Source organism: Asterias amurensis, chromosome 1 (assembly GCF_032118995.1).
Source record: "Asterias amurensis chromosome 1, ASM3211899v1".
NCBI classification, from domain to species: domain Eukaryota; kingdom Metazoa; phylum Echinodermata; class Asteroidea; order Forcipulatida; family Asteriidae; genus Asterias; species Asterias amurensis.
The window spans coordinates 11,256,138-11,280,286 of record NC_092648.1 but is presented as its reverse complement, the minus strand read 5'-3'; the positions used below and the strand labels follow the sequence as shown (position 1 = coordinate 11,280,286).

The window sequence follows — 24,149 nt, the reverse complement described above, 5'->3', positions numbered from 1 at the left end:
TTTCGAGTTCATACAAGTTTGGAAAGTCTGCTTTTGTTAGAGGACAAGGGATGCTGCGAAGTAGAAGTTTTAAGATAGAAAAAGAAATAAGAAAAAAAAATAAGAGATGTTCGGGCTGAATACCTGAACACCATATGAACAATATACATGTAAATGTATTGTCAATGGACAGTTTGGACACGCAGTTTTGAAATTTCCAACACATTTCGACCTACTTTTACCAAATCCTGGCTAAAACTTGTTGTATAATACGGGACAGTTTCTAGCCAAAGTCACTGTTAAAGAATGAATGGTGTACTTACAGAAGAAGACTGCGGTCTCTGTGAGCCAAAGAATAGAGATGACACCCTTGCAAACATTCCTTGAGATGGCTTCAATGGATGACAACTCACTACGTTCTGAACAATAAACGGATATAAAATATTAAATTTAAATTGCCACTATTATTATTTCTTAATAAAGACACTGGACACTATTGGTAATTGTCAAAGACCAGTCTTCTCACTTGCTGTACTTCAACATAATCACAAAATAACAAACTTGTGAAATGTTGAGCTCAATCGGTCATCGAAGTTGCAAGATAATATTGGAAGACTATTAATTTTGGTTTTTACCCATACACCGATGTGTGTTAGCACTGAATACTCAGTACTTTCCAGAGTCCTGTGAAAAAATATCACAGTCATGTTACTCGGGTAGGATTCGAACCCACGACCCTTGCAATTCTAGAGCAGTGTCTTACCAACTAGACTTCCGAGGTTGCCCGGTAGTTAAAGGCAGTTCAAATCCTATCATAGGACTGGAACTGCCTTTAGCTACTTTGCAACCTTGTTAGTCTTGTTGGTATGACTGAAGTGGCAACACATGACCGAGCCTACCACTGTCTACTTTGATGATGTTAACAACAGCATTCCTATTCACATTACCTGTGTGTTAGATCCAGCTAGGGTGAGTAGTAACAGCTGGTTAGTAGTGGTTGCCAGGATACATCCATACGGCTGCAAGGACAAAAGTCAGTATTTTCGTCAACAGTAGAGAATAAAAAGCCTACAAATTATAGTTTTTTTAATCAAACAAGGAACAACTCATATGGACTGGTCTATAATATCATAAAAGGTCAGCACACTGGAATAAAACACCAAAAAGTTAAAAATAACATGACCCTTAGAGGCACTGGGCACCTTTGGTAATTGTCAAAGACCTGTCTTCTCACTTGGTGCATCTCAACATATGCATAAAATAACAAACCTGTGAAAATTTGATCTCAATTGGTCGTCGAAGTTTACGAGAGAATAATGGAAGAAAAAACACCTTGTCGCACAAGCTGTGTGCTTTCAGATGCCTCGAATTCAAGCCAAATATTTTAGTGAGAAACGACTTCTTTCTCAAAAACTACGTTACTTCAGAGGGGGCTGTTCCTCACAATGTTTTATACTATCAACAGTGCTCCATTGCTTGTAACCAAGTAAGTTTTTATGCTTACAATTATTTTGAGTAAATACCAGTAGTGTCCAGTGCCTTTAATGGTGACTTTAAATCTCATACCTCAAACTGTGTCAACGAGAAACACTCTTCACCATTCAGGTCTGCACTGCTCTCTGAGTAAGTGCCCTCACTGGCGATATTGGGCCAGTATCTGATGATTCCCTCTGGAGACACTGCCATGACGGTGACACTCTGGTTGTCTCTGGAGGCAGGAATCAGACAGACAAGGTCTGCTTTGTGGGACAGCTCACTTGGAGGAAGAGACAGTTCCTTACAGAAAGTTGCCTAAAGTGATAAGATATTCATAGAAGTTTGTTTGTTTGTTTGTTTGTTTTATTTATTTCCATTCATACAATCATACATGCAGATAAATAATGAATAATGGTCAATACAAAATGTATCATACATTAAAAGACTATACAGTATGAATGGAGGTGCACACCAGAGAAGTACTGGCCTTCTGTAATGGAACACCCGACCCTGGGTTAAAATCAATCAACTTTAAATAACACAAGCAATGAGTTCCCAGATAGGGTTGTAAAAGTAGTAAATTCGGAAATAAAGTGAGCACATTGTACATATAAAAATAAACATGTAAAAAAGAAAAGAAAGTTAATTAATGACCTGCTGAATGTAGGCATGAGTAGCAGTTGAGATTAGTGCAAACCAAATCATTTTATTTATCAAAATAGAATTCCTTGAGGTGTTTAACAAAGATCTTTTTGGACGAATTAACCAGAACAAGTCTAAGTTGACCAGGAAGACCATTGACAAGTGATGTAAACATGTGCAAAATATTTAGCTTTCATATAGCGCCATACCTGAAACTCACACCAGTCACCTGAAAACCATTGAAATTAATATCTTTTCTCATTATTATTATTTATTAAGTTTTAAACAAAAAACATCCACAAGGAATTTGGGTTAAAACATTTGTTGTTTGTTAAAGGCCAGAGGCATATGCCAAGACTTAAAAAACTGTATACTTAAAAACTGTAGCCTTCATTTCCAATACCTCTTGTGTTATTGGAAAAAAAAGCATCTAAGATGAAGTTCACTTCACCAAACTTGATGTGTTACAGAGTTTAAGATTAAAATAGGTAATATCTACGCATAATACAAACAGATAATAATTTACACTTTAAGAAATCAACACAAAGAAAACATTCCCTGTCCATCGAGTTAAAGCAAACATAACCGCACCTTGGCAATATGAGTGTGTTTGTATCTCCACACAAAGAGTCTCCTCCCACATACAACACATGCCCAGCCTGATGGATCGATATGCACACTCACACTGGTTGAACCTGCCAGTCAAAAACAAAAACCGTTAGACACCAGTTCACTGAATAGGAGACTTTGGAACGCTAAGCGACAGCAGACCCTATAAACTTGATATTCATTTATAAATACCCCAGACAGTTTTGCTATTCCTATTGGTGGAGAGCCTGTCACGTGGGTGTGTATTTCAATTTAATATTGGTTTATTTTCATACAAAAATACAAGACCAAATAAAAAGTCATTGACTAATGGCATTTGGTTAACAATAAAATTACATCAAAAATATTTATACTCTGTATAAACCTTTGTTTATGACCGGTAAAAAGTGTTAATTCACGGGCGTGACTTGTGACCTTTATTCCTATTGGTCTAGAGCAACGGCTGAAACAGTTAAGGAGTTAATAAGGAGTTGTTTACCCGAGGGCGGCGGAGGGCTTTACCATTTCATAGCTGGAGGGGTGTGTGAAAGAAATCATTTAACAACTACAATTTTTGCATTTACTTTACTTTTTGACCAAAAAGTGCTGCAATGTTTTTGACCAAAAATGTATTTATGAGTGGCAATCAAAGTGTGTTGAATTGGTTTTCAACTAGTGGTTTAAACCCTCCGAGGCCTGATTCTTTATAATTTACTTGACTTTGTCTCGGTAAAAGTTGAAAACCTCTTCACCACACATTGATTCCCTTATTAATACTCACGATCAGCCATAGCTAGAGCCTCTGTGATGAGTACAGGTACAGAGGAGCCATAGTTCTCCACAACGTAGTGAGCCGTCTCTGCAATCACCGAGGTTTGTAGGATAGAACGATTCCCAAAAGCTGGACTCCTTGGTAGTGTCAAATAGGGGAAAAAAAAGGAATTCAAAACAAGATAAAAACATTACTTTTCAATAAAACTATATCACACTGTGGTCATCTGCGTCGATAGTTGCGATAATGTAACCCTCCTCCCACCGTCGGGAGGAGGGTTACGCTTTCAAAACTACTGTGTCGAGTACCTTGCATACAACAGTGACAATGGAAGTTCAAGCCCTCATGTCAAGAAGGGACCTAGTTTTTTTCTTTCCTGCCTTGGTTTGGTTAGATACATTGGGATGAATGGAAAGAAAAGCAAAATGGTGGCCATACATCAAAAACAAAAAATTCACTATCCCAGTACAACAAGACAAATAAGGCTTTTTAGACATTCCTAAAAACCCTCATGAACAAACAAGACTTCACCAGTGCCATTTCGATATTTAAGGAAAAATGTTGAGCCGAAACATGATTAGTTTCACACAAAAGCATATATCACTGGATTTGATCTACCGGCAATAAAAAAAATAATAATAATTAAAGGCCTTTTCCGATTTGGCAGCTTAGCTGCCTACAAATCAGCAAACAGTTAACACAGGAAAGTACCGGTACTTACCGGCCGGAAAACAACTACTAGAACAGCAGGCACTAGGAAATGTTCAAATATTCCAACAAAGTACTCCTTTTATTTAATTGGTGTTCGTCCAGTGCAAGTTAAGCTTTAAAGTAAACAGTTGCGTGTGTACCCATATTTCTTATTTGTATGCATATTGCGCACTTTGCCAGTTTATTATGCACAAGGCATTTAATGGTTTGGTTTTCTAGCCTGACAAAATGTGGGCTTACAATACACGCTTACACATAAGAAAAATTAAAGGGATAACGTGGAGAAGTTGAATACAACATACAGACAGTGCAATTCAATTGCCATTAAAAGATAGGAAAAAGTTTCAATATGGCGCCACCACTTTTTCATTCGATATGAAATAATAAAGTATCTAATTTTCCTCAATGAGATATCCTTTTTTGTCAAACTTAGTGAAAAAGTGGTGGTGCCATACGGAAAGTTATCCCTACAAAACGGTCAAAATATTTCAATAAAAATGTTGTATTTTTGCAACTCAACAAACTTTTTTTACCTGTTTTAAGTGTCATTTATGGGTCCATTAATATGTCCCATTATTTCTACATATCATTAAAATCATGCAACAAAGATTGGGAATACACTTTATACTTTAATTACCTTGTTCCTGCACCGGAAGTGAAGGCGAACGGCGACCGTCTCGCACCCGTGCCACCGGCGAATATCCCGGCACTGCTTCGTCGCGATGAAGCAGAACCAAGACCACTTCCCGTACGACCAACTCGACCTGTGCTAAACGGCGTGTACTTGCCTTTTGAGCTGCTGCTTCGAGGGGTGTACATTCTGAAATGTTTAGTTTAAACAAAACAGTGTACCTGTGAAAATGATATAAGTTTTTAGCAATTATTTGACATAATTTTCGGTGATGTTGTTATTTTGTGTTTTGAGATCGCGCCACCATACACATGTCTTGATGTGCCAGCTCGAATTGCACAACTTAAAACAGAGTAACTTCAGAAAAGCAAATACTTATCGTTTGCTAACGATGTAAAATCACTATGGCTATATGATAAAACAAATATCGTTAGATGAATCTTAACTTGTGTTTTTTTGTTTTATATTACAAAATAATATGCGGTAACCGCAGCGACGGATACATTTATTTTGGTGTGCAATGTGTTTTGAAGCATTATACATATTGAAATGGGGTTACCGCCACCACTCGGCACTCGTGTGCCAATTAGAAGTTATGGGTGCGTTCGTTTTTCCCTGGGTCGACCCCGGTGTGTGGCGGGTTTTTTTTCCAGGACGAACGTGGGTAATTAGCTGCACACGTTTGTCCTGGAAAACAAATACGCCACACACCGGGGTCGACCCGGGGAAGCTAAACGAACGCACCGTATGCCTGACATCGTTAGGGGCAATGAAGCAATATTGGAAATAGTTGTTGGTGTTTAACCTTTGCATTGGTTCACGATGCTTAGGCCCCATAATAATAATGAACCATTTTTGTAGAGCGCATATCACAATCACAGAGAAGTCCCTATGCGCTTTGAGATGAAAAAGTTAATAGAGAAGTAAAAGTTAATAGAGATGTGAAGTAAATACAAAAGGAAAATTTAGTTGATACAGAAAGAAGTACTGAAGGCTAGTGCAAAAATAAATGTGTTTTTAACTTTGTCTTAAATAAATTCACTGTTTGAGCTTGTTTTATGGTGTCCGGAAGACTATTCCATAATTCTGCTGCTGCTGCTGCAAAAGCTCTGGCCCCATAAAATTTAGTAAAAGTCGAGGGACAAACTAAGAGAGACCTGGATTTAGAGCGGAGATTACGAACTGGATGATATTTTTGGATGAGTTTCTGGAGATAAGTTGGGCCTAAACCTTGCAAACATGTTATTAAATAATTGGAAATATTGTTCAATCTTGCTCTCAAGATAAGTCTACAAGAAGTGCACTATACCGGGTACTTTAGGCCAATCAGAGAAAACAAAGTAGTCAAGGCCTATGCCTAAAATCATCAATTTCAATTTTGTCAAACATTGCTCGAATGATGACGAGTGGGACTGTGAATAACAGGCCACAAAAAATAACAACAGCAGGGCCCAATGCCCGTAAGCACAACAATTGCTTAGCATGAGTTAAATTTGGGACCTGGTCATCAGGTCATCGGTCATCAATTAAAAACTACCCACGTGATAATCTCCGGTTATTTTGTTCCAAAAATACCTCAAAATGGTGTACGGTACATGCAGTGACTGTGATGTCACCATAAAATACATGTCTGTTGAAAGTAAATCTAGTTATTTTCAACCAATTTGGACGATGTAAGCTCGACAGCGCTAGCTCAAGGTGCGTGGGCAAAATGGGCGTGGTTATGAGTTCAAAGGGACGGCGTTTGCATCAAAACGGCACTAAGTGAATAGTACAGTAATTATATTATGCCAAAGAATTCAGAAAAAATATGAAAACTTGTAGATTTAGCATCCGTTTTAAAAAACAAAGTATTAAGAAACAGCCAATGGGGAGAGCATACAAATTACATTGATTTATTAATTCCACAGAAACGACGCCTATCGATTAATGTTAGCATAAAACCATCAGTCGTATGGATGACTAAGTAGACACTGGACACTATATGTAATTGTCAAAGACCTAGTAACACGTAAATGCTTACTAATGCTTATAAAGGCTTCATGAATAAGGTGTATCTCACCATATGCATAGAATAACAAACCTGTGAAAATTTGAGCTCAATCGGTCGTCGAAGTTGCGAGATAATAATTAAAGAAAAAACACCCTTGTTATCAGAATGATGCTTGATTTCGAGACCTCAAAATCTAATTCTGAGGTCTCGAAATCTAATAAATGGGAAATTACTTCTTTCACGAAGACTACATTAATTCAGAAAGAGAGAGAGAGAGCCGTTTCTCGCAATGTTTTATACCATCAACCTCTCCCCATTGCTCGTTACCAAGTAAGGTTTTATGCTAATAGTTATTTTGAGTTACCAATAGTGTCCACTGCCTTTAAGCACAACAGTTGCAATAAGCCTATTATGCTTACGACCAGAGACACGGTTGGTACATGCATTACATTGCTTTAACGTGGATGGATTGTATTTTTCTATAAACAATTCCATGACAGTTTCTGGTGATATTCACCTGAAACTTTCACAGGTGACGTATTTGTATATACCACTACAATTAATTGGCCAATTAAAAAACATTACTTTGACCAAAACAAACGACCTGCCGAGTTAAGTAGCTCTCGAAAGACTCAATCAGACCTAGTTGTCACAATTACCCAATTTGTTGTTGTTAATATTGCTCTATTAAAGGTCATACTAATTATCTCGAGTGAGATAAACATGTTGTTTGTGTGTGTCATCCCTAGACTCCAATTTGTGATTTTTTTTATTTCATAAATAGCACCACTGCGGCAAAAAGATTTTCCGTGCGTCCCCAGCTTCCTATCCTAACTTCCATAGCGTCTGCTATAAATATTGTTTCCCACTAAAAAAAACAAATCTAAACAAAATTTAACTTAGCTATTGTTTTCCCTAGTCACACAGAACATTTTTTTCTCTGTTGTGTAATTAAATCAAGTCCTGTAGTCCCTACATATAAGAGTTACACGTCTAATTGGTATATATTTCACAACTCAAGACGCAGAGACAGATGCAGGGTTGACGATCAGAGAGCATCAGACTTGCAGAGGGGTTCCATCTTAGTTGTTTATACTTTCTGTCTTCGATCTATTTTACAAAGAAAAGGCAACCATGGCTAGTCATCGTCTCCTCGTCAGGCCGCGTTTCGTACTTGCTTTTACCGCCATCTTCTGCTACTTCGTCGAACAAGGTATGAATCTTTTTTGTTTCCTCCCGAATAAGACCTCAGTTTTTACTTTGAACATCAACACCTACACATATACCAAAATGTTTTAAAATAAAATAAAAATTATAATTTTTTTAAAGCAATCGCACAACATCAGTAAACAGTAGTGTCGAAAGGCCCACACTTCGTGTATCACAACTTATATATAAAGAACCTGTGAAAATTTAGGCTCAATCGGTCATCGGAGTCGGGAGAAAATAACGGGAAAACCAACCCTTGTTAAGTTGTTTCCCAATGTTTCGCCGTGTCATGACATGTGTTTAAAATAAATCCGTAATTCTCGATATCGAGAATTGATAATTGTTTCAATGATTTCTCAAAAAGTTGAACATTTCATGGAATATTATTTCAAGGGAAGTCTTTCGCCAATACCTTCTGTAAACCCTGTAAGTCATTTGTTTCTGTGAACTTTTAACTTTTGTTCTGTTCAGAAAGTGTCCAATGGCTTTAAACTGTGTAGCATATAAACTTTTTCTTGTATACCCAGCATGTGATTTGGCTTTTCTTCATAACCGTGACCTGGGTTGTGTGTACATAATTTTATCGATTGTTTTATATGAATAACGAATGATTAAATTGAATGAATTCGTGAGTGCTGTGAGAAAAACAAAAGCACAGGCAAAATACCCATGTTTATTTTTTTTAACTAAACATTCGTTGTGTACATTTTACCTTTTTTGATTTTCCCTACAAATTAAAGGAACACGTTGCCTTGGATCGGACGAGTTGGTCTATAAAAAGCGTTTGTTACCGGTTTTTTTTTAAAATAAAATGCATATGGTTGGAAAGATGTTTTAAAAGTAGAATACAATGATCCACACAAGTTTGCCTCGAAATTGCGTGGTTTTCCTTTTACTGTGCGAACTAACACGGTCGGCCATTTACCATAAATGGCCGACCGTGTTAGTCGACGAGGTAAAAGGAAACCGTGTAATTTCGAGGCATGTTTGTGTGGACCATTGTATTCTACTTTTACAACATCTTTCTACCAATATATGCATTTTATAAAAAACAGTTAGGAACGCTTTTCAAAGACCAACTCGACCGTTTCAAGGCAACGTGTTCCTTTAAACTAAGTGTACTGTTGGCGTAAAATGCATGTGAATTGTAAAAGGTATAATATTGTGTCTTTTGGGGCCGAGGGCTTTTAACATGTATTCATAAATACCTCAGACAGTTTCGCTATTCATATTGGTGGAGAGCGCGTCTCGTGGGTGTGTATAAACCTTTGTTTATGACAAGTAAAAAGTGTTTAAACATGGGCGTGACACGCGAGCTTGCACCTGTTCTTTTAAGACAGTTTCTTCATTCCTATTGGTCGAGAGCAACGGCTGAAACAGTTGTGCCACATCACGCGTACGCGCGACGCGCACAGCATTCCCTTATAAGGAGTTGTTTACCCGAGAGCGGCGGAGGGCTTTACCATTTCATAGCTGGAGGGGTGTTGTGTTGAAAGAAGTCATTGAACAATTACAATTTTTGCATTTATTTTACTTTTTTACCAAAAAGTGTTGATGTTTTTGACCGAAAAGGTCGTCTCGGTAAAATTATCAAGAACCAGGCCTCGTTGGAATTAAACCACTATAGTTGAAAACCTCTTCACCACACATTGATTCCCTTAGTAATACGAAATTGCGTACAACGCCAACCTCACAAATTATAAAAGTTTAAAAAGATTTCAAAAACCATTGACCATACTATTTGACACGATTTGATACGCCATTGTCGATTGGGTATTTAAAGATTGCATTTATTCATATTAAAGGCAGTGGACACTATTGGTAATTACTCAAAAACACTTATCAGCGTAAAACCTTACTTGGTACCGAGTAATGGGGAGCCGAGGTTGATATTTTAAAACATTGTGAGAAACGGCTCCCTCTGAAGTAACGTAGTTTTCGAGAAAGAAGTAATTTTCCACGAATTTTGATTTCGAGGCCTCAGATTTAGAATTTGAGGTCTCGAAATCAAGCATCTGAAAGCACACAACTTCGTGAGACAATGGTGTTTTTTTCTTTTATTATTAGCTCGTAACTTGGACGACCGATTGAGCTCACATTTTCACAAGTTTGTTATTTTGTGCATATTATGTTGAGATACACCAAGTGAGAAGACTGGTCTTTGACAATTACCAGTGTCCAGTGTCTTTAACCGCCTAGAAACTTTTACACGGTTTTAGGATGAGTAATTGGTGTTCTTGTTTCCTATGTTGTATGCATATGTTAAGACACACCGAGTGAGAAGACTGGTCTAATAGTGTCCAGTGTCTTTAAAGACAGTGGACAGTATTGGTAATTGTCAAAGACCAGTCGTCTCACTTGCTGTATCTCAACATACGCATGAAATTACAAACCTGTGAAAATTTGAGCTCAATCGGTCATCGAAGTTGCGAGATAATAATGAAAGAAGAAAACACCCTTTTCACACCAAGTTGTGTGCTTTCTGATGCTTGATTTCGAGACCTCAAATTCTAAATCTGAGGTCTCGAAATCAAATTTGTGGAAAACTACTTCGTTCTCGAAAACTACTCCACTTCAGAGGGAGCCGTTTCTCACAATGTTTTATACCATCAACCTCTCCCCATTACTCGTCACCAAGTAAGGTTTCATGCTAATAATTATTTTGAGTAATTACCAATAGTGTCCACTGCCTTTAACACTCACATAAGAACACACACACAAAGCTAGCGTGTTACGTTTCGATCAAGACACAAGTTGCAAGAGAATAATGAAAACCTACCTGGTTGCAAAGTTTGCAAATGTATATGCTTTCAGATGACTCAAAAGGCTCCAGGCCTGAAGTATTTTTATCAGACTCGAATATTTGAGTTAGAGATTGTCTCCTTCTCAAAATGGTTCGTACTCAAAGACAGTATTATACAAAAGCTAGGAAATTATATTGAACGCAATGTCGTCACGTAACAAGGCTACATTGTCACCACTTTTCAGTTGCATTTCTCCTTATAGTAAAAGTTAACAATTTACAGCCTCTTGCTGGTTGTCGTTTACGTCTTTGCCAACGATCTTATTTGACCCGTGATTGCCAACTGTTGAAATAAATTGATAATTTGTTAAACTGTCAAAAGGCACTGGCACTGGTAATACTCAGAATAATGCTTAGCATAAGTTAACAATTTCTTATTTGACCCGTGATTGCCAACTGTTGAAATAAATTGATAATTTGTTAAACTGTCAAAAGGCACTGGTACTGGTAATACTCAGAATAATGCTTAGCATAAGTTAACAGTTTACAGCCTCTTGCTGGTTGTCGTTTACGTCTTTGCCAACGATGCCATAATGCTTAGCATAAGTTAACAATTTCTTATTTGACCCGTGATTGCCAACTGTTGAAATAAATTGATAATTTGTTAAACTGTCAAAAGGCACTGGCACTGGTAATACTCAGAATAATGCTTAGCATAAGTTAACAATTTACAGCCTCTTGCTGGTTGTCGTTTACGTCTTTGCCAACGATCTTATTTGACCCGTGATTGCCAACTGTTGAAATAAATTGATAATTGATAATTTGTTAAACTGTCAAAAGGCACTGGCACTGGTAATACTCAGAATAATGCTTAGCATAAAAACTTACTTGGTAACGAGTAATGTAGAGTAGTGTTGGTAGTATAAAACATTGTGTGAAACAGACAGATAACTGGTCACCAACTAGTAAAAGACTTCAGCTGAAGCCTCATTTTAGGACTCAAAATATTGAATTTTGGCAATAATTTCAAACAGCTTGGATGTGACTTTTTCACCACATACTCTGTTCAACAAAGTTTATTCGCATTTTGGTTCCTAACCAAATTTTCCTGAAAATTTGCCCCCCCCCCAAAGAATTGTTTCCCTATTTTGTATGCAAATTGGCGGTCATATTGAATTTTGAAATATATTTTCAATGTTAAATGCACAAACCTAATATTTTCAGCCAAATTTGGACTGAATCGGTCTCGAGTCTTAATCTTGTTCTTATGTCAATGGACGTTTTTTTAAAATGGTTTTGAAGGGGAAACGGCGGACATTGTTTTAGCCAAAAAAGCACTTTCGCCGGGTCAAAATTTCATACACCATCTTGATTCATGATCAACATGAATAACCGCACATTTTCATGTGAAAATATTCTCATTCTGGTCAACAAACTTTATTCAGCAATTTTGTTTCGGCGGCCATTTTGTTTCTGACCAAATTCACCTTACCCCCATTTGTTTATTTTTCCACCTATTTTTATGCAAAATGGCGCCCGCATTAAATTTTGAAATATTTAAAATGTAAAATGTAAAGACCTTATTGTTGTAGAAAAGTTTGGGCTGAATCAGTCTCTTAGATTTGTATTTATTACAATTGAACTGTTTATTTTTCAGCGGGAAAACGGCGGCCATTTTTGTTTTGCCCCATTTGTGCACTTTCGCCGCGTCAAAATTGTATACACTGGCGGCCATTTTGTTGATTGACAAGAAATGCTATTTCGCCGCGTTATTTTTTGTATATACCACCCTGAATAATGATCAACATGTCTAACCGCACATTTCCATGTAAAAATATTGGGGGGAAGGGAGAGCAAATAGTGTAAGGTACAAATGTTTTAAAGCATTTTTGGCAATGTGGAACTTAGATTAATACCAATAGTGGTGAAATGTTAATTAGAATCATTTTTATTACCCAAATTTGTGGAACAAGTGTTTTTTCTTTTATTGTTTTCTTGTAACTCCGATGACCAATCGAGCCCAAGTTTTCACAGATTTGTTATTTTATGCATATATGTTGGGACACACCAAGTGTAAATACTGGTCTTTCTTTGACAATTACCAAACGTGTCCAGTGCCTTTAAAGATCAGATGAGGAGATAATCGTCTGCTCTAAGTGAAGATCAGGACCAGCATCACGACGGTGTCATAGGGGTTTTTGTCTCCGGTGTGTGTGCGTGTCCCGCACGGTAAATTAAAGGAACACGTTGCCTTGGAGCGGACGAGTTGGTCTATTAAAAGCGTTTAAAACCGTTTGTTATGAAATGCATATGGTTAGAAAGATGTTTGAAAAGTAGAATATAATGATCCACACAAGTATCACTCGAAATTGCACGGTTTTCCTTTTACGTCGCGGACTATCACGGTCGGCCATTTATGGGAGTCAAAATTTTGACTCCCATAAATGGCCGACCGTGTTAGTCGACAGGGTAAAAAGAAAACCACGCAATTTCGAGGCATATTTGTGTAGATCATCGTATTCTACTTTTACAATATCTTTCTAACCATATACATTTTACAACAAACGGTTACAGAACGCTTTTCAAGACCAACTCGACCAATCCAAGGCAACGTGTTCCTTTAAGAAGCACAAATTTTAAAGACAGTGGAAACTATTGGTAATTGTAAAAGACTAGCCTTCACAGTTGGTGTATCTCAACATATGTATAAAATAACAAACCTGTGAAAATTTGAGCTCAATCGGTCATCGAGCTTGCAAGATAAAAATGAAAGAAGAAAAAAACCCTTGTCACACGAAGTTGTGTACGTTTAGATGGTCGATTTCAAGACCTCAAGTTTTAAATCTGTGGTCTCGAAATCAAATTCGTGAAAAATTACTTCTTTCTCAAAAACTACGGCACTTCAAAAGGAAAGCCGTTTCTCACAATGTTTTATACCATCATTCTCTCCCCATTACTTGTCACCAAGTAAGGTTTAATGCTAATAATTATTTTGAGTAGTTACCAATAGTGTCCACTGCCATTAAACGAGTTGCCCTATAATTGGGGACAGAATCTCATGTCACACCGACACCGGCCCATACCGTTATTATTATAGGGTATTGTAAAACAGCATGATTGCCGTCGTTGCGCCAAATTATGTTTGTCGCGGAGCTCGAGATAGTCGAGTCGTGGCGGTGTCGTCATGATTCAGCGATCGAATACTGCTCCCGCGAGATCACTCCGCTCTCGCGCGAAGCTGCTGGCTGCCGACTACTAGGGGAGACTGCACAGCACAAGAGCAATGTCTCGCGGGGGGGGGGGGGGGGGGGCACAGCAGTCTCATGAGAACATAGCCAGTGTCGCGGGAATCGTGGGAAGAGTCGGAGCGCTCACACCGCGACAGACATTTACCGAGTTGTCTACAAGTCTATACAACTATTATGAAGGCATAAAATACATGTTGTTTGCGTTTAAGGTTTTCAGATAGAGGGGCTCACTGAATGTCCTGCGGAGGAAACCCACTGCGAGCCGCTGTCTTGTCAAGACCAAACGGTTTCACCATTCGGCGTCGTGCTTGAGAGGGGTCCCTGCCGCTGTGACAAACTCTGCGTCGTTTATGATGACTGCTGCGTTGATTACTTTGACCACTGCGTCAACGACACTCACTTCCCAATCGCTTCAAATTACACGGACTTTTTCGAATGTGTCAACCCCTTACGAGAAGTCAAGACGAAAAGCTACGTGGTCGTTGCACGGTGTCCGCCCAGTTGGCCCCAAGATAGCATACGGCAGTACTGCGAGAACGACACACTGGCGGAGTCCCAGACCCTGTTGACGGTCCCTGTAGACGACAGGACTGTTGTCACATTCAAGAATGTCTACTGTTCGGTCTGTCATCAGGTGCCGGCAGATCGTATCGAATCGTGGATAGTGACTTTTCTGGATTGTGATTTATATGACGAGGCCGGCGAGGTTACTTTAGGCGATGATTCATGTGGGATGCGTATACTAGAGAAGCCTGTAGGTAGCAATGTGCACCAATGTTACCAAGACGTGGTGGATACCTGCCCACCAACAGCAACGCCTTCTCAAGTTGCACTCTGTGAGAATCACACGGCCGTCATTCACACCGCTGAGGGCATTCAATTTCAAAATGTGTACTGTGCCGATTGTAATAACTACACTGACTGGTTTTGTAAATTTGTGGCCGATTCCCTGTTGACTACAGCCTATTCGTTCTCTCTGCTGTTCGACTTCACTGTCAACGTGGTCAGTGTCACAGAGGAGGTCTGGGCTATACCAGTGGGTCCTCCACAAGATCTTGGGACATGTGGCACTTGGGAGATTTATGATCCTTTCCAGAAACAGTGCAGGATATTGAGGTGCCCTGTCGATACAATATTACAGAATGACGTATGCGTCGATTACACAACCAATGATCCAGATGCCGAAAGCAGCTTTACATACCAAACGCGCACAGGGGATTGCTTTCAACAGAATCTCCTTCAAGATTTCATCCGCAATCACCTAGACGTGAACCTCACTCAGTTAGTAGAGTTCTCCATCGAGCGTACCCGTTCCAGAGAAGACGTCGAGATCTATATCTACGCAGATTTCTCGATCGCGGCTAGTGTAGATAACATCATGGAGCGTTTCATCTATAACCAAACTCTCCTCCACGCTGCTAGCGTACAATGCAACATGACTACGTTTACATTGATAAGCGCTTCCAAAGCAGCCACCAACCCATCTGGGTCTCCAGTATGCGATGGTTTTGCCATACAGCATGTTGCCCTGGCTGACGTTATAGATGGTGTGTTTGGGATCAATGGCTACAATAATGTATCAACATTTATGCACGTGAGTGTCTATGAGCTTGCAAATGAAGATATCAAGAAAGTCACATCCGTGAGATTGTGCAGCCCGTTCCTCAATCAATGTCCCGTTCTAGCTTTTAATCGCAGCGAATTCACAGTTTTGGGTTCCACACGTGGCCGAGTCTTTCATCATATTGCTTCGGGAAGGTCTATCCCAGAGAAAGACATGTGGCATTTGCCTGACGGCTCTGTACGTGTGTGTGACTTCTTGTCCAATGTGAGCTCGTCTGCCGTCGCAATGCCAGCCTGGCTAACCACTCTGTCTGACTTCAGTGTTGCCAGTGGGGCCTGCTCGATCTTCTTCCTGGCGTTGACGTTCATCACCTACTCGGTGTTTCCAGCTTTGCGAAACCAACCCGGTCAAATTGTCATGAATCTAATGGCGGCTCTGATCCTGGCCCAGTCAGTTTTGATGACAGGTTACATATCTGTAGCGTGGTTGTGCACACTGAAGGCTGCGGTGCTCCACATGGCTTGGCTTGCAGTTTTCATGTGGATGAGCATAACGGCTTGGGACATCTCGTACCGTATGCAGCTCAACAGGCTTATCTCCGTCCGAGAAGAGCCCAACGGACATAAAGTCCTCAAGCTTGGCCTGTTCGCCTGGGGGCTTCCCGCCGTATTTGTCTCCGCCTGTTACTTGATGTCGAAGCTGAGCCAAGACCAGCCGTGGACTTGGCTTGAGTATGGTGGCCGAAACTGCTGGATCGTGGAGCCTTTACACTCCCTCCTGGCGTTCGGTGTCCCCGTCGCTGTTATCATCCTCATCAACTGTGTGCTGCTTGTGTTCATGATCTACAAGGTGATTGTGAACAGGAAAAGGCTGGCAGCTGCTCAGCTGGCCAGAAGCGCGAAGACCGAACTTCTACTCTGCTCAAAGGTAAAGTAACAAACAGATAATATTTCAAAGACCACATTGAGACTCACGAGCGTAAAGACAGAAAAGTCTCTTTACCCTTTCCAGAGTCAGGACAATTTGTTTGCGTATAAATTGTTGCTGATTGTATCTTCCCAAAATGCATATAAACTCAAAAACATATTACAACACTTACTTCATTGCCAGAAGAAACAACATCATTCACACTTGAACCCATGGTTCTCCAAGGAATATTTGCATTACACATACAGTTAATGTCAATGACAGGGTAAAGCGGTTAAGAGCACTGGATTCAAACTGTGGTGTTTCTGCCAGGTCAGCAGAGTGTGGGGTCGAGTCCAGTCGTGACACTTGTTTCCTTAAGGAAGACACTTAACCAGTATGATTCGTCCTTCGAATGGGACGTAAAGCCGTTGGCTCGTGTGTTGTGCAACGCACGTAACAAAACACAGTGCACTTATTGAAAAGAGATGGGATTCCTGGTTTGATTGGCAGCATATTGCTCCACAGCATCACCTTGTAAACCATTACATGGTGCTAAAGGAGTAGGTCCCATAGTTCAAACGTAGTACCACATACCTTGCAAGAAAATACTGTATGTTAAAGCGTCAATTGTGCGCTATAAGAAGCCATTTTTATCATTGTAATATGCATGGTTCAACAGATCTAATTGCTCTTTCACACACTTTTCAGATCATCGTGCTGACTGGAATGACCTGGACACTCTTCCTGGCTGCCAATTTACTGGACATCGTCGCCATCTGGTACATCTCTGTGGTGGCCAACTCCCTACAGGGCGCCCTCATCGGGATGATCTTCCTATGGAACGAACATGTACGATCTCTATGGAGGCAGAAGCTGTTTGGACGCGGCGGCCAGTCTAGTCAAGAAAGAAAATCAGCCCGTTCCGAAGAGACTGCTCCACCCTCTAACAAGTGTAGTGATGATCATAGCTCAACAAAGTAATTATTTAAAAAAGAATAGACCTGTGACCATTTTCATCACCGTTTAATTGAGTATCACATTTCGGAGTTCCGGGTAATGGACACACTGCTGAATCTATTGAATGTTTTTTTACTTGGAGATTTGTTGAAAAAATAATCCCACTGTAATATCTAGAAGACTTTTAACAACGCGGTGTTCTGTTTTGCAGCCCATCGTGCACCTCATCGAACCCGAAAGGAGAGTCTGCAGCCGATTTCACGGAAAGGACTAACCCTATCTCGAGTTAGGACGAATAACTCGTCCTAACTTAGGATTAATCTTAAGGTCTGAATGCTACAGTGCAGGGGTGGGACTCGTCCTAAGACCTAAGATTAATCCTAAGTTAGGAAGAGTTTGGTGAAAAAAGCATGGTGTCTATACAAGTTAGTAACAATTTCCAGCAAATTCAACACAGTGTTTTTTTTTTTTATTACATTGTTAAAAACAGCAGCGATCTGTATTTGTTTTGTAAACACAGTTTTTTTTTGCAAAAAAAAACAGGTCTCCAAAAATGTGGAAAGTGTAAATAGCGGCGGGTAACGTGCTCTACGCGTTGTGCAGGGGGTCAACTATAACAACTGAGTAAATGCACAACATTAACAACAATTGAAGCTCATTAGATGACAAAGAATGACATATAGGCAAACAGTACAGTACTTCATTTTTTTTTTAATTGTAATATTATATTAAGTAGTATGGCCTGAGTACCATGCACAAGTGGAATGTAAATAAACAAATACAAATACAAAAGCAAAAACCTGATTATATTATGCCACAGATGTACATCCGATTTGTGGTCGAATGGACCCGGAAATGTTGATTAAAATGTTTAAATAGCTTTTATATATAAATTAAACAAAATGATAAGCTTTCATTTTAGGTGTATAAAGAACAGAAAGACAGAACACCAAAGGGATGGTATAGTTATGTTAAAAACTCAATTTGTCAAACTTTTTCACGAAAGAGTCATTTAGCTCTCGGTGTGGTATTATTTGTTTCCGTGACTAAGTTTTCAGACTTGCTATGGTCACTTTCCACTTCCATTTCACTAATGGGTGTTTGAACGTTTAGTTTTTAGTCATTATAATCGTTTTGCTGTACAAAAAAAGTGTTTAGACGTTAAATTAAGTTAAGATTATTACTTTAAACGTCTGTGTATGTTGTTATAACGTTAAAGGCAGTTGACACATAGCTCAAAATAATTATTAGCATAAAAGCTCACTTGGTAACGAGTAACGGGGAGAGGTTGGTAGTATAAAACATTGTGAGAAACAACTCCCTCTGAAGTGATGTCGTTTTCAAGATAGAAGTAATTTTCCACGAACTTGATTTCGAGACATCAGATTTAGAACTCGAGGCCACGAACTCAAGCAGATGAAAGCATACAACCCCGTGTGACAATCTTTCATTATTATCTCGCAACTTCGAACACCAATTTGAGCTCAATTGGTCACATGTTTGTTATGCATATGTGGAGATACACCAAGTGAGAAGACTGGTCTTTGACAATAACCAATAGTGTTCACTAAACATTACATATTAAATGTTTCATAAGCCTATCACTCCGTTTTGTTGACGTGGTATCCTGTTTTCAAAGCAGTAAACAAGTTTAATCATTGTATAAATAAAGGAAGAAATTGTCTTCGGATTGTGCTCTTATGTGCTATACAATTGCTTGTTGTGAGGTGACAAAATTGCTATACAATTGCTTGTTGTAGGGTTGTTTCAAAAGTGGAATACAATGATCAGCACAAATATACCGCGAAACTAGGTGGTTTTCCTTAAACTCCGTTAACTAACACTGATCGCCATTTTGCAGAGGCAAAGATTAGTTCGGAAGAACTGCCCAGTCTGAAAATACACGTATTTTTTAGGCATAAATATAACGGGAACAGATGGCCCTCTCAAAGAAAACTTTCCTTCAAACTTCTTATAACTTTCTTTACGTCCTTTTCCATAAGACGGGGTAACAGCAAAGGGCATTCTTCGCTTGGAAGACACAGATCTGTGCATGCATTGACAATGCATTGACATATAGGCCCTTTTCGAAACCACGGTTTCGGCTGAAGATTCGGCTTCAGGCTCCGTTCTCTCGGCTGAAGCCCTGAGCACGTAGGCAAAACAGAAGCAATTGTAACAACCACTGCAGGGCCAAGCTAGCCTGGGCCGAATTTGGAGCCGAAGCCGTGGTTTCGACAACATGCGGTCCCCCAAACGCACTACCAAACTTAGCTTTGCCAAGACAACATAGTTCTGTAGGAAACCATATAGTTGCGGTAACAGACATCTCGTGTGTGAGTGTTGGCCCTGAAAAGAGCCGGTGTGGTCTTGACGTTTCGAATTCTTTCTCAAAATTTCACAGATTTCGCATTTTGTATTTGCATGTTGTGTTCTTAATTGGGATGCAGTCTTTCATTCCATTCATGCCACAGTCTCTGAAAATCGTCAAACTGATGAAGTTTATTTCCCATGGCATCGTAGGTGGCATCTAGGCCCTGTCGGCGTTTCCATTCGGCCAGTACCTTGAATATTTGTTGTTGCACGTTGACCGGGTAAACATTAGCCTTACACTGGTCGATACTACTTTGTGGTATCTCCAGTTGTTGTCTTGCGAAAGATTCCCACTCGGGACCCATTTGCGAAGCCAACCAATCAAGGTCCTTGTCGCTGACAGTTGGGTCTGCACATACAGAAAAAATAATGTAAGGATTCATTTGAATGTGTTTGATTGGATATATGAGGGGATCCCAAGTGGGAATCCTTGTGCCCGGCCGGGAGGCAATTTTTTGTCTCGTACCACACGCTGGCCATCGCATACACGCATAAGGTATGGGTGCTTTCCCAGACCCCTTTACTGTTGACCACGTGGCCAGCATGTGGTACGATTTGGGTTTTAAAGCGTCCAGCAACCACGTGACATATGAAAAATGGTTTCCCCCCATGTGACAAAACTCTCTCGATACAAAGCTCTGCTAATGCATGTTGTGGTTCTGCTCGAATTTTGTTTCTTAAGTTACATGGATGTTTGGTTCTGTATCAACAAGCCTACCTGTTGGAGGCTCACGCTTGCCTTGTTTCTACACCTGTGAGCTCCCCTGCAATATCCCAAAAGTGTATTATATGTCAACCTGGCTAAATTAGGTTTGTTACTGTGGAAACAAACAAACGAACAAACAAACAAACAAACAAACAAACAAACAAACAAACAAACAAACAAACAAACAAACAAACAAACAAACAAACAAACAAACAAACAAACAAACAAACAAACAAACAAACAAACAAACCTTGAAACCTTAATTTCGTATAATAGTATTTGAAGCAAATAGAACGATCGTCGGTTAAACACAATACCTGCTACGTAAAATTCTGGAAATTCTTCCCGGATCAACTCAGTCTTCCCAATGTCTCTCAGAATCTGCACAAGAACGTGCGGCTTATCTGGCGTGATCTTCCTTCGCCTGTGAAGATCATTCAACAACACGAGGACACTTTTTCTCTCGAGCTCCCCACACCCGAACTCTTCGCATCTTAACCTGTTTTTGAACATCTCTACGTCGTCGGTGCCGGTTAGAGCACGGCTGATCCTAGCCAGTTGATTTGCATAATCCGGTGAGTGATACCTTGGATAAGGCCGTGGTGTTGACATCAGGCCAATCCGTAACGGGACCGTCCTTAAAAAACAAAAAACAAACTCAAGTAATTTTCCGCGAATTTTATTTCGAGACCTCAGATTTAGAATTTGAGGTCTCGAAATCAACCGTGTAAACGCACACAACTTCGTGTGACAAGGGCGTTTTTTCTTCCATTATTATCTCGCAAGTTCGATGACCGATTGAGCTCAAATTTTCACAGGTTTGTTATTTTATACATATGTTGAGATACACCAACTGTGAAGGCTAGTCTTTGACAATTACCAATAGTGTCCACTGCCTTTAATACTATTATTGTCATCATTGTTGTCTTCCTCATTTCTTTCATTACGTTCTTGTTCCTGCTTATGTTTTGTTTGTCTCTCCTGAGGCATCTCAACAAGCCTTATAGTTTCTAGAAAATGCCTCCATATTATATTTAGATATTTTCTGCCTTGAAAAATACCCTTGTTTATTGGTTACTCCTTTATAAATTATTGTTTTGGCTTTGTACTGTTTTCATGAAGTATGAAAATAAAAGTGACTTTGAATTGAATTGATTTGAATTGAATTGAATTGAATTGAATTGAATTGACAAAAAAACTATAGTGTTTCCGATCCGAGTATGGGTTCGATCCCAGTCTTGACACTGTGTCCTTATTAAAGGCACTGAACTTTTTGTGTGTGTAATTACTTAAAAGAAATTAATAGCATAAAAAACTTGCTTATAATGGTAGATTTTCATGGGGCGCAAGGGGGGGGGGGCGCACAACATTATATTTTTTAAAGGGGGCTAGATACAGATTGAATCATATAGCGATCAGAGCGGTTGGAAAATTGTTTGTCTCCGATCGTGCAAGTCAAACGGCCGCTACACGCATTCAAGGACACTAGGAAGAGGTTCCCCTCAAAATTTTCACAGATTTGTTATTTTCTGCATAATATCGAACAAGACCAAGTGAGAGCACTGGTCTTGGACAATAATTGCCGTGACACAAAGGGTGCAGTGCCTTTAAGCAAGGCACCTAAATCACTATTGATTGTGTACAATTTTAACGCGAATATAAAATTAGAGATATTATGTTTCCTTGATTGACAACAATATCTGGACACACTGAATTTAAAGATTACAGTAATCGAAACAAATAACGAAAGTTAGACAAAACCGAAACAAAAACACCAATTATTCATCCTTAAACCGTGTGAAAGTTTCTAGGCGGTTAAAGACACTGGACACTGGTATTTGTCAAAGACCAGTCTTCTCACTTGGTGTATCTCAACATATGCACAAAATAACAAACCTGTGAAAATTTTAGCTCAATTGGTCGTCGAAGTTCCGAGATAATAATGAAAGAAGAAAAAACACCCTTGTCACATGAAGTTGTGATGCTTGATTTCGAGACCTCAAAATCTAATTCTAAGGTCTCGAAATCAAATTCGTCGAAAAAATATCGCTTTCTCAAAAACGGAAACATTTTTATGTAAAATATTAATAGGAAAATAGATATTATGTTTCCGTGAATGACACATAATATCTGGTAACACGGAACTCAAAGATAAGACAAGGAATTTAATCGTGACATCATCTATATACGCAAGTAAAATATTATAATGTCAAGACAAAATGACAAAAAAAGAACAATTGCCCATCAACCCGTGTTGAACTTCACGGCCCTTGTTAAAATAGAAACATTCTCAAGACAGGTTCATGCATGCATGCTTCGTTATTGAAGTGAAAAGGGGCACAAAGGCATTTTTACCTTGGTAAATATGAGGAACTTGTGAATTTCTACTGGAGCATTTCAAGGGCACCATGGCAATGACTGGGGGCATGGAAGCAATCGCCTCCGTGCCTCGTTGACGTATCAATCAAGCCTGCAGGTTTTTCTGAATTGTCGAGTTATAAGGTTGATAATATTATTACACTGATCTGAGAGACTTAATGAAAACATTGGCTCGGCACACACATGTGGCATCACACCAACGCACTCACCCAATCGATTTAGCCATAATAAATAACAACAACATCGCATTACTTTATTTACCGAACAAAAACTGCATGCATTTTTAAACGAATTTGAATAATTGATATTGCAGTAGGCTACAAATTATTGATCGTGATTGTGCCCAACCACCTCGTTCCCATTCCCAACACAGGGCCTCAGTCTAGTCTAACACATCTGATGGCAATCTAGAGTATAACACAGCCATATTTCCCGATTCGATATTCGATTTGATATTCAGTAAAAAGGAATGTAGCAGTGCAAATTAGTGGGGATGCAAATGTACATTACCAATGAAGAAAATGCGCTCCAATGTTCACAGCTCGTCTGAAAAGGGAACTGATAAAATCCAGCAGTAGGGTGTATACTAATTATCAATATTACGAATAGCCTAGCCGTTCTCGACTGGATGGCGCTTGTGATGATAATAATATGATAATGTAACTAGGGTATGGATGAGACATATAGTAATAGGGCGCCAGCATGCGGTAGTGCACTGATTTGTGTATACTACCTCCATGCTGCTACAGACTGCTGGGGGGGGATTATAGCGACCAAAGCGGTTGAATAACTGTTTGTCTCCGATCATGCAAGTCAAAAGGCCGCAATACACGCATCCAAGCACAATTATTTTGACTGCTGGAGAGCTAATGGAAAACAGGTTTCAGGTTTATCCATGACCATAGCCTACCGTTAGGCAGTACCCGTAGGCCTTAAATAAGGGAAAACTACTTATATCGGAACTTTTAAGTAGTATGGGGAGATCGAGAAAAGAAGCCTAACTTTGTACAAGTCTGGCCTCGTCAAAAAGCTTTTTGTGATCTAAGACGAGCATTACCAATTCTGAATGTCAAAAAAAACATCTCATGATTGGTTGCTCTTTCCAACCAACTAAACACAAAGTTTGAATATCTTTTGTCTGTCATTATTGCAAACTGTGGCTATCTGTTTTCTTCTTTCCATGGATGTTCATCCTGGGTTGGCGAAAACAAACTCGGGCTGTGGCGGCGACGTTGCAGTGCAAGAAATAAAGGTCTAAAGCTTTGCTTG

The 24,149-nt window shown here is 39.4% G+C and overlaps 3 protein-coding genes across 4 annotated transcripts in view; 1 reads left to right on the top strand and 2 right to left on the bottom strand.

The window, feature by feature from the left end:
* Positions 1-5,118, bottom strand: part of LOC139945536 (nuclear pore complex protein Nup133-like) — a 45,739-nt gene extending 40,621 nt beyond the window's left edge. The window contains exons 1-6 of the mRNA XM_071942924.1: positions 4,806-5,118; positions 3,467-3,594; positions 2,689-2,792; positions 1,546-1,770; positions 927-998; positions 303-398 (exon numbers count right to left, since the gene is read on the bottom strand). Coding sequence (XP_071799025.1) covers positions 303-398; positions 927-998; positions 1,546-1,770; positions 2,689-2,792; positions 3,467-3,594; positions 4,806-4,987 — 807 coding nt within the window. The 5' untranslated portion in view covers positions 4,988-5,118. The remainder of the gene's footprint in view (positions 1-302; positions 399-926; positions 999-1,545; positions 1,771-2,688; positions 2,793-3,466; positions 3,595-4,805) is intronic.
* A 10,612-nt stretch (positions 5,119-15,730) lies between these two features.
* On the top strand, positions 15,731-18,005 carry LOC139939423 (G-protein coupled receptor Mth2-like). The gene is made up of 2 exons (XM_071935304.1): positions 15,731-16,483; positions 17,174-18,005. The coding sequence occupies exons 1-2, from the start codon at positions 15,770-15,772 to the stop codon at positions 17,444-17,446; spliced, it is 987 nt and encodes a 328-aa protein (XP_071791405.1). The 5' UTR covers positions 15,731-15,769; the 3' UTR covers positions 17,447-18,005.
* A 114-nt stretch (positions 18,006-18,119) lies between these two features.
* Positions 18,120-23,505, bottom strand: LOC139939425 (uncharacterized). 2 transcript variants are annotated; one of them, XM_071935330.1, is made up of 4 exons: positions 23,391-23,453; positions 22,857-22,983; positions 20,819-21,138; positions 18,120-20,144 (listed from the first exon to the last, which is right to left on the bottom strand). In XM_071935330.1, exons 3-4 carry the CDS (start codon positions 21,111-21,113, stop codon positions 19,858-19,860), a joined length of 582 nt encoding a protein of 193 aa, XP_071791431.1. In that variant the 5' UTR covers positions 21,114-21,138; positions 22,857-22,983; positions 23,391-23,453; the 3' UTR covers positions 18,120-19,857. The 2 variants fall into 2 exon arrangements, with proteins under 2 accessions (XP_071791431.1, XP_071791421.1); XM_071935320.1 differs by lacking the exon at positions 22,857-22,983 and having other exon boundaries at positions 18,134-20,144; positions 23,391-23,505.
* Between the last annotated feature and the right edge of the window lie 644 nt (positions 23,506-24,149).

What these genes read in the sequence shown, in the direction of transcription:
- LOC139939423 (XM_071935304.1), top strand. Translation starts at nt 15,770, where the DNA reads ATGTGGCATTTGCCTGACGGCTCTGTACGTGTGTGTGACTTCTTGTCC. An exon ending in AACTTCTACTCTGCTCAAAG is followed by an intron (nt 16,484 to 17,173) that starts GTAAAGTAACAA and finishes CACACTTTTCAG; the next exon opens with ATCATCGTGCTGACTGGAAT.
- LOC139939425 (XM_071935320.1), bottom strand. Translation starts at nt 21,113, where the DNA reads ATGTCAACACCACGGCCTTATCCAAGGTATCACTCACCGGATTATGCA. An exon ending in TCCAGAATTTTACGTAGCAG is followed by an intron (nt 20,145 to 20,818) that starts GTATTGTGTTTA and finishes CTGTATGTGCAG; the next exon opens with ACCCAACTGTCAGCGACAAG.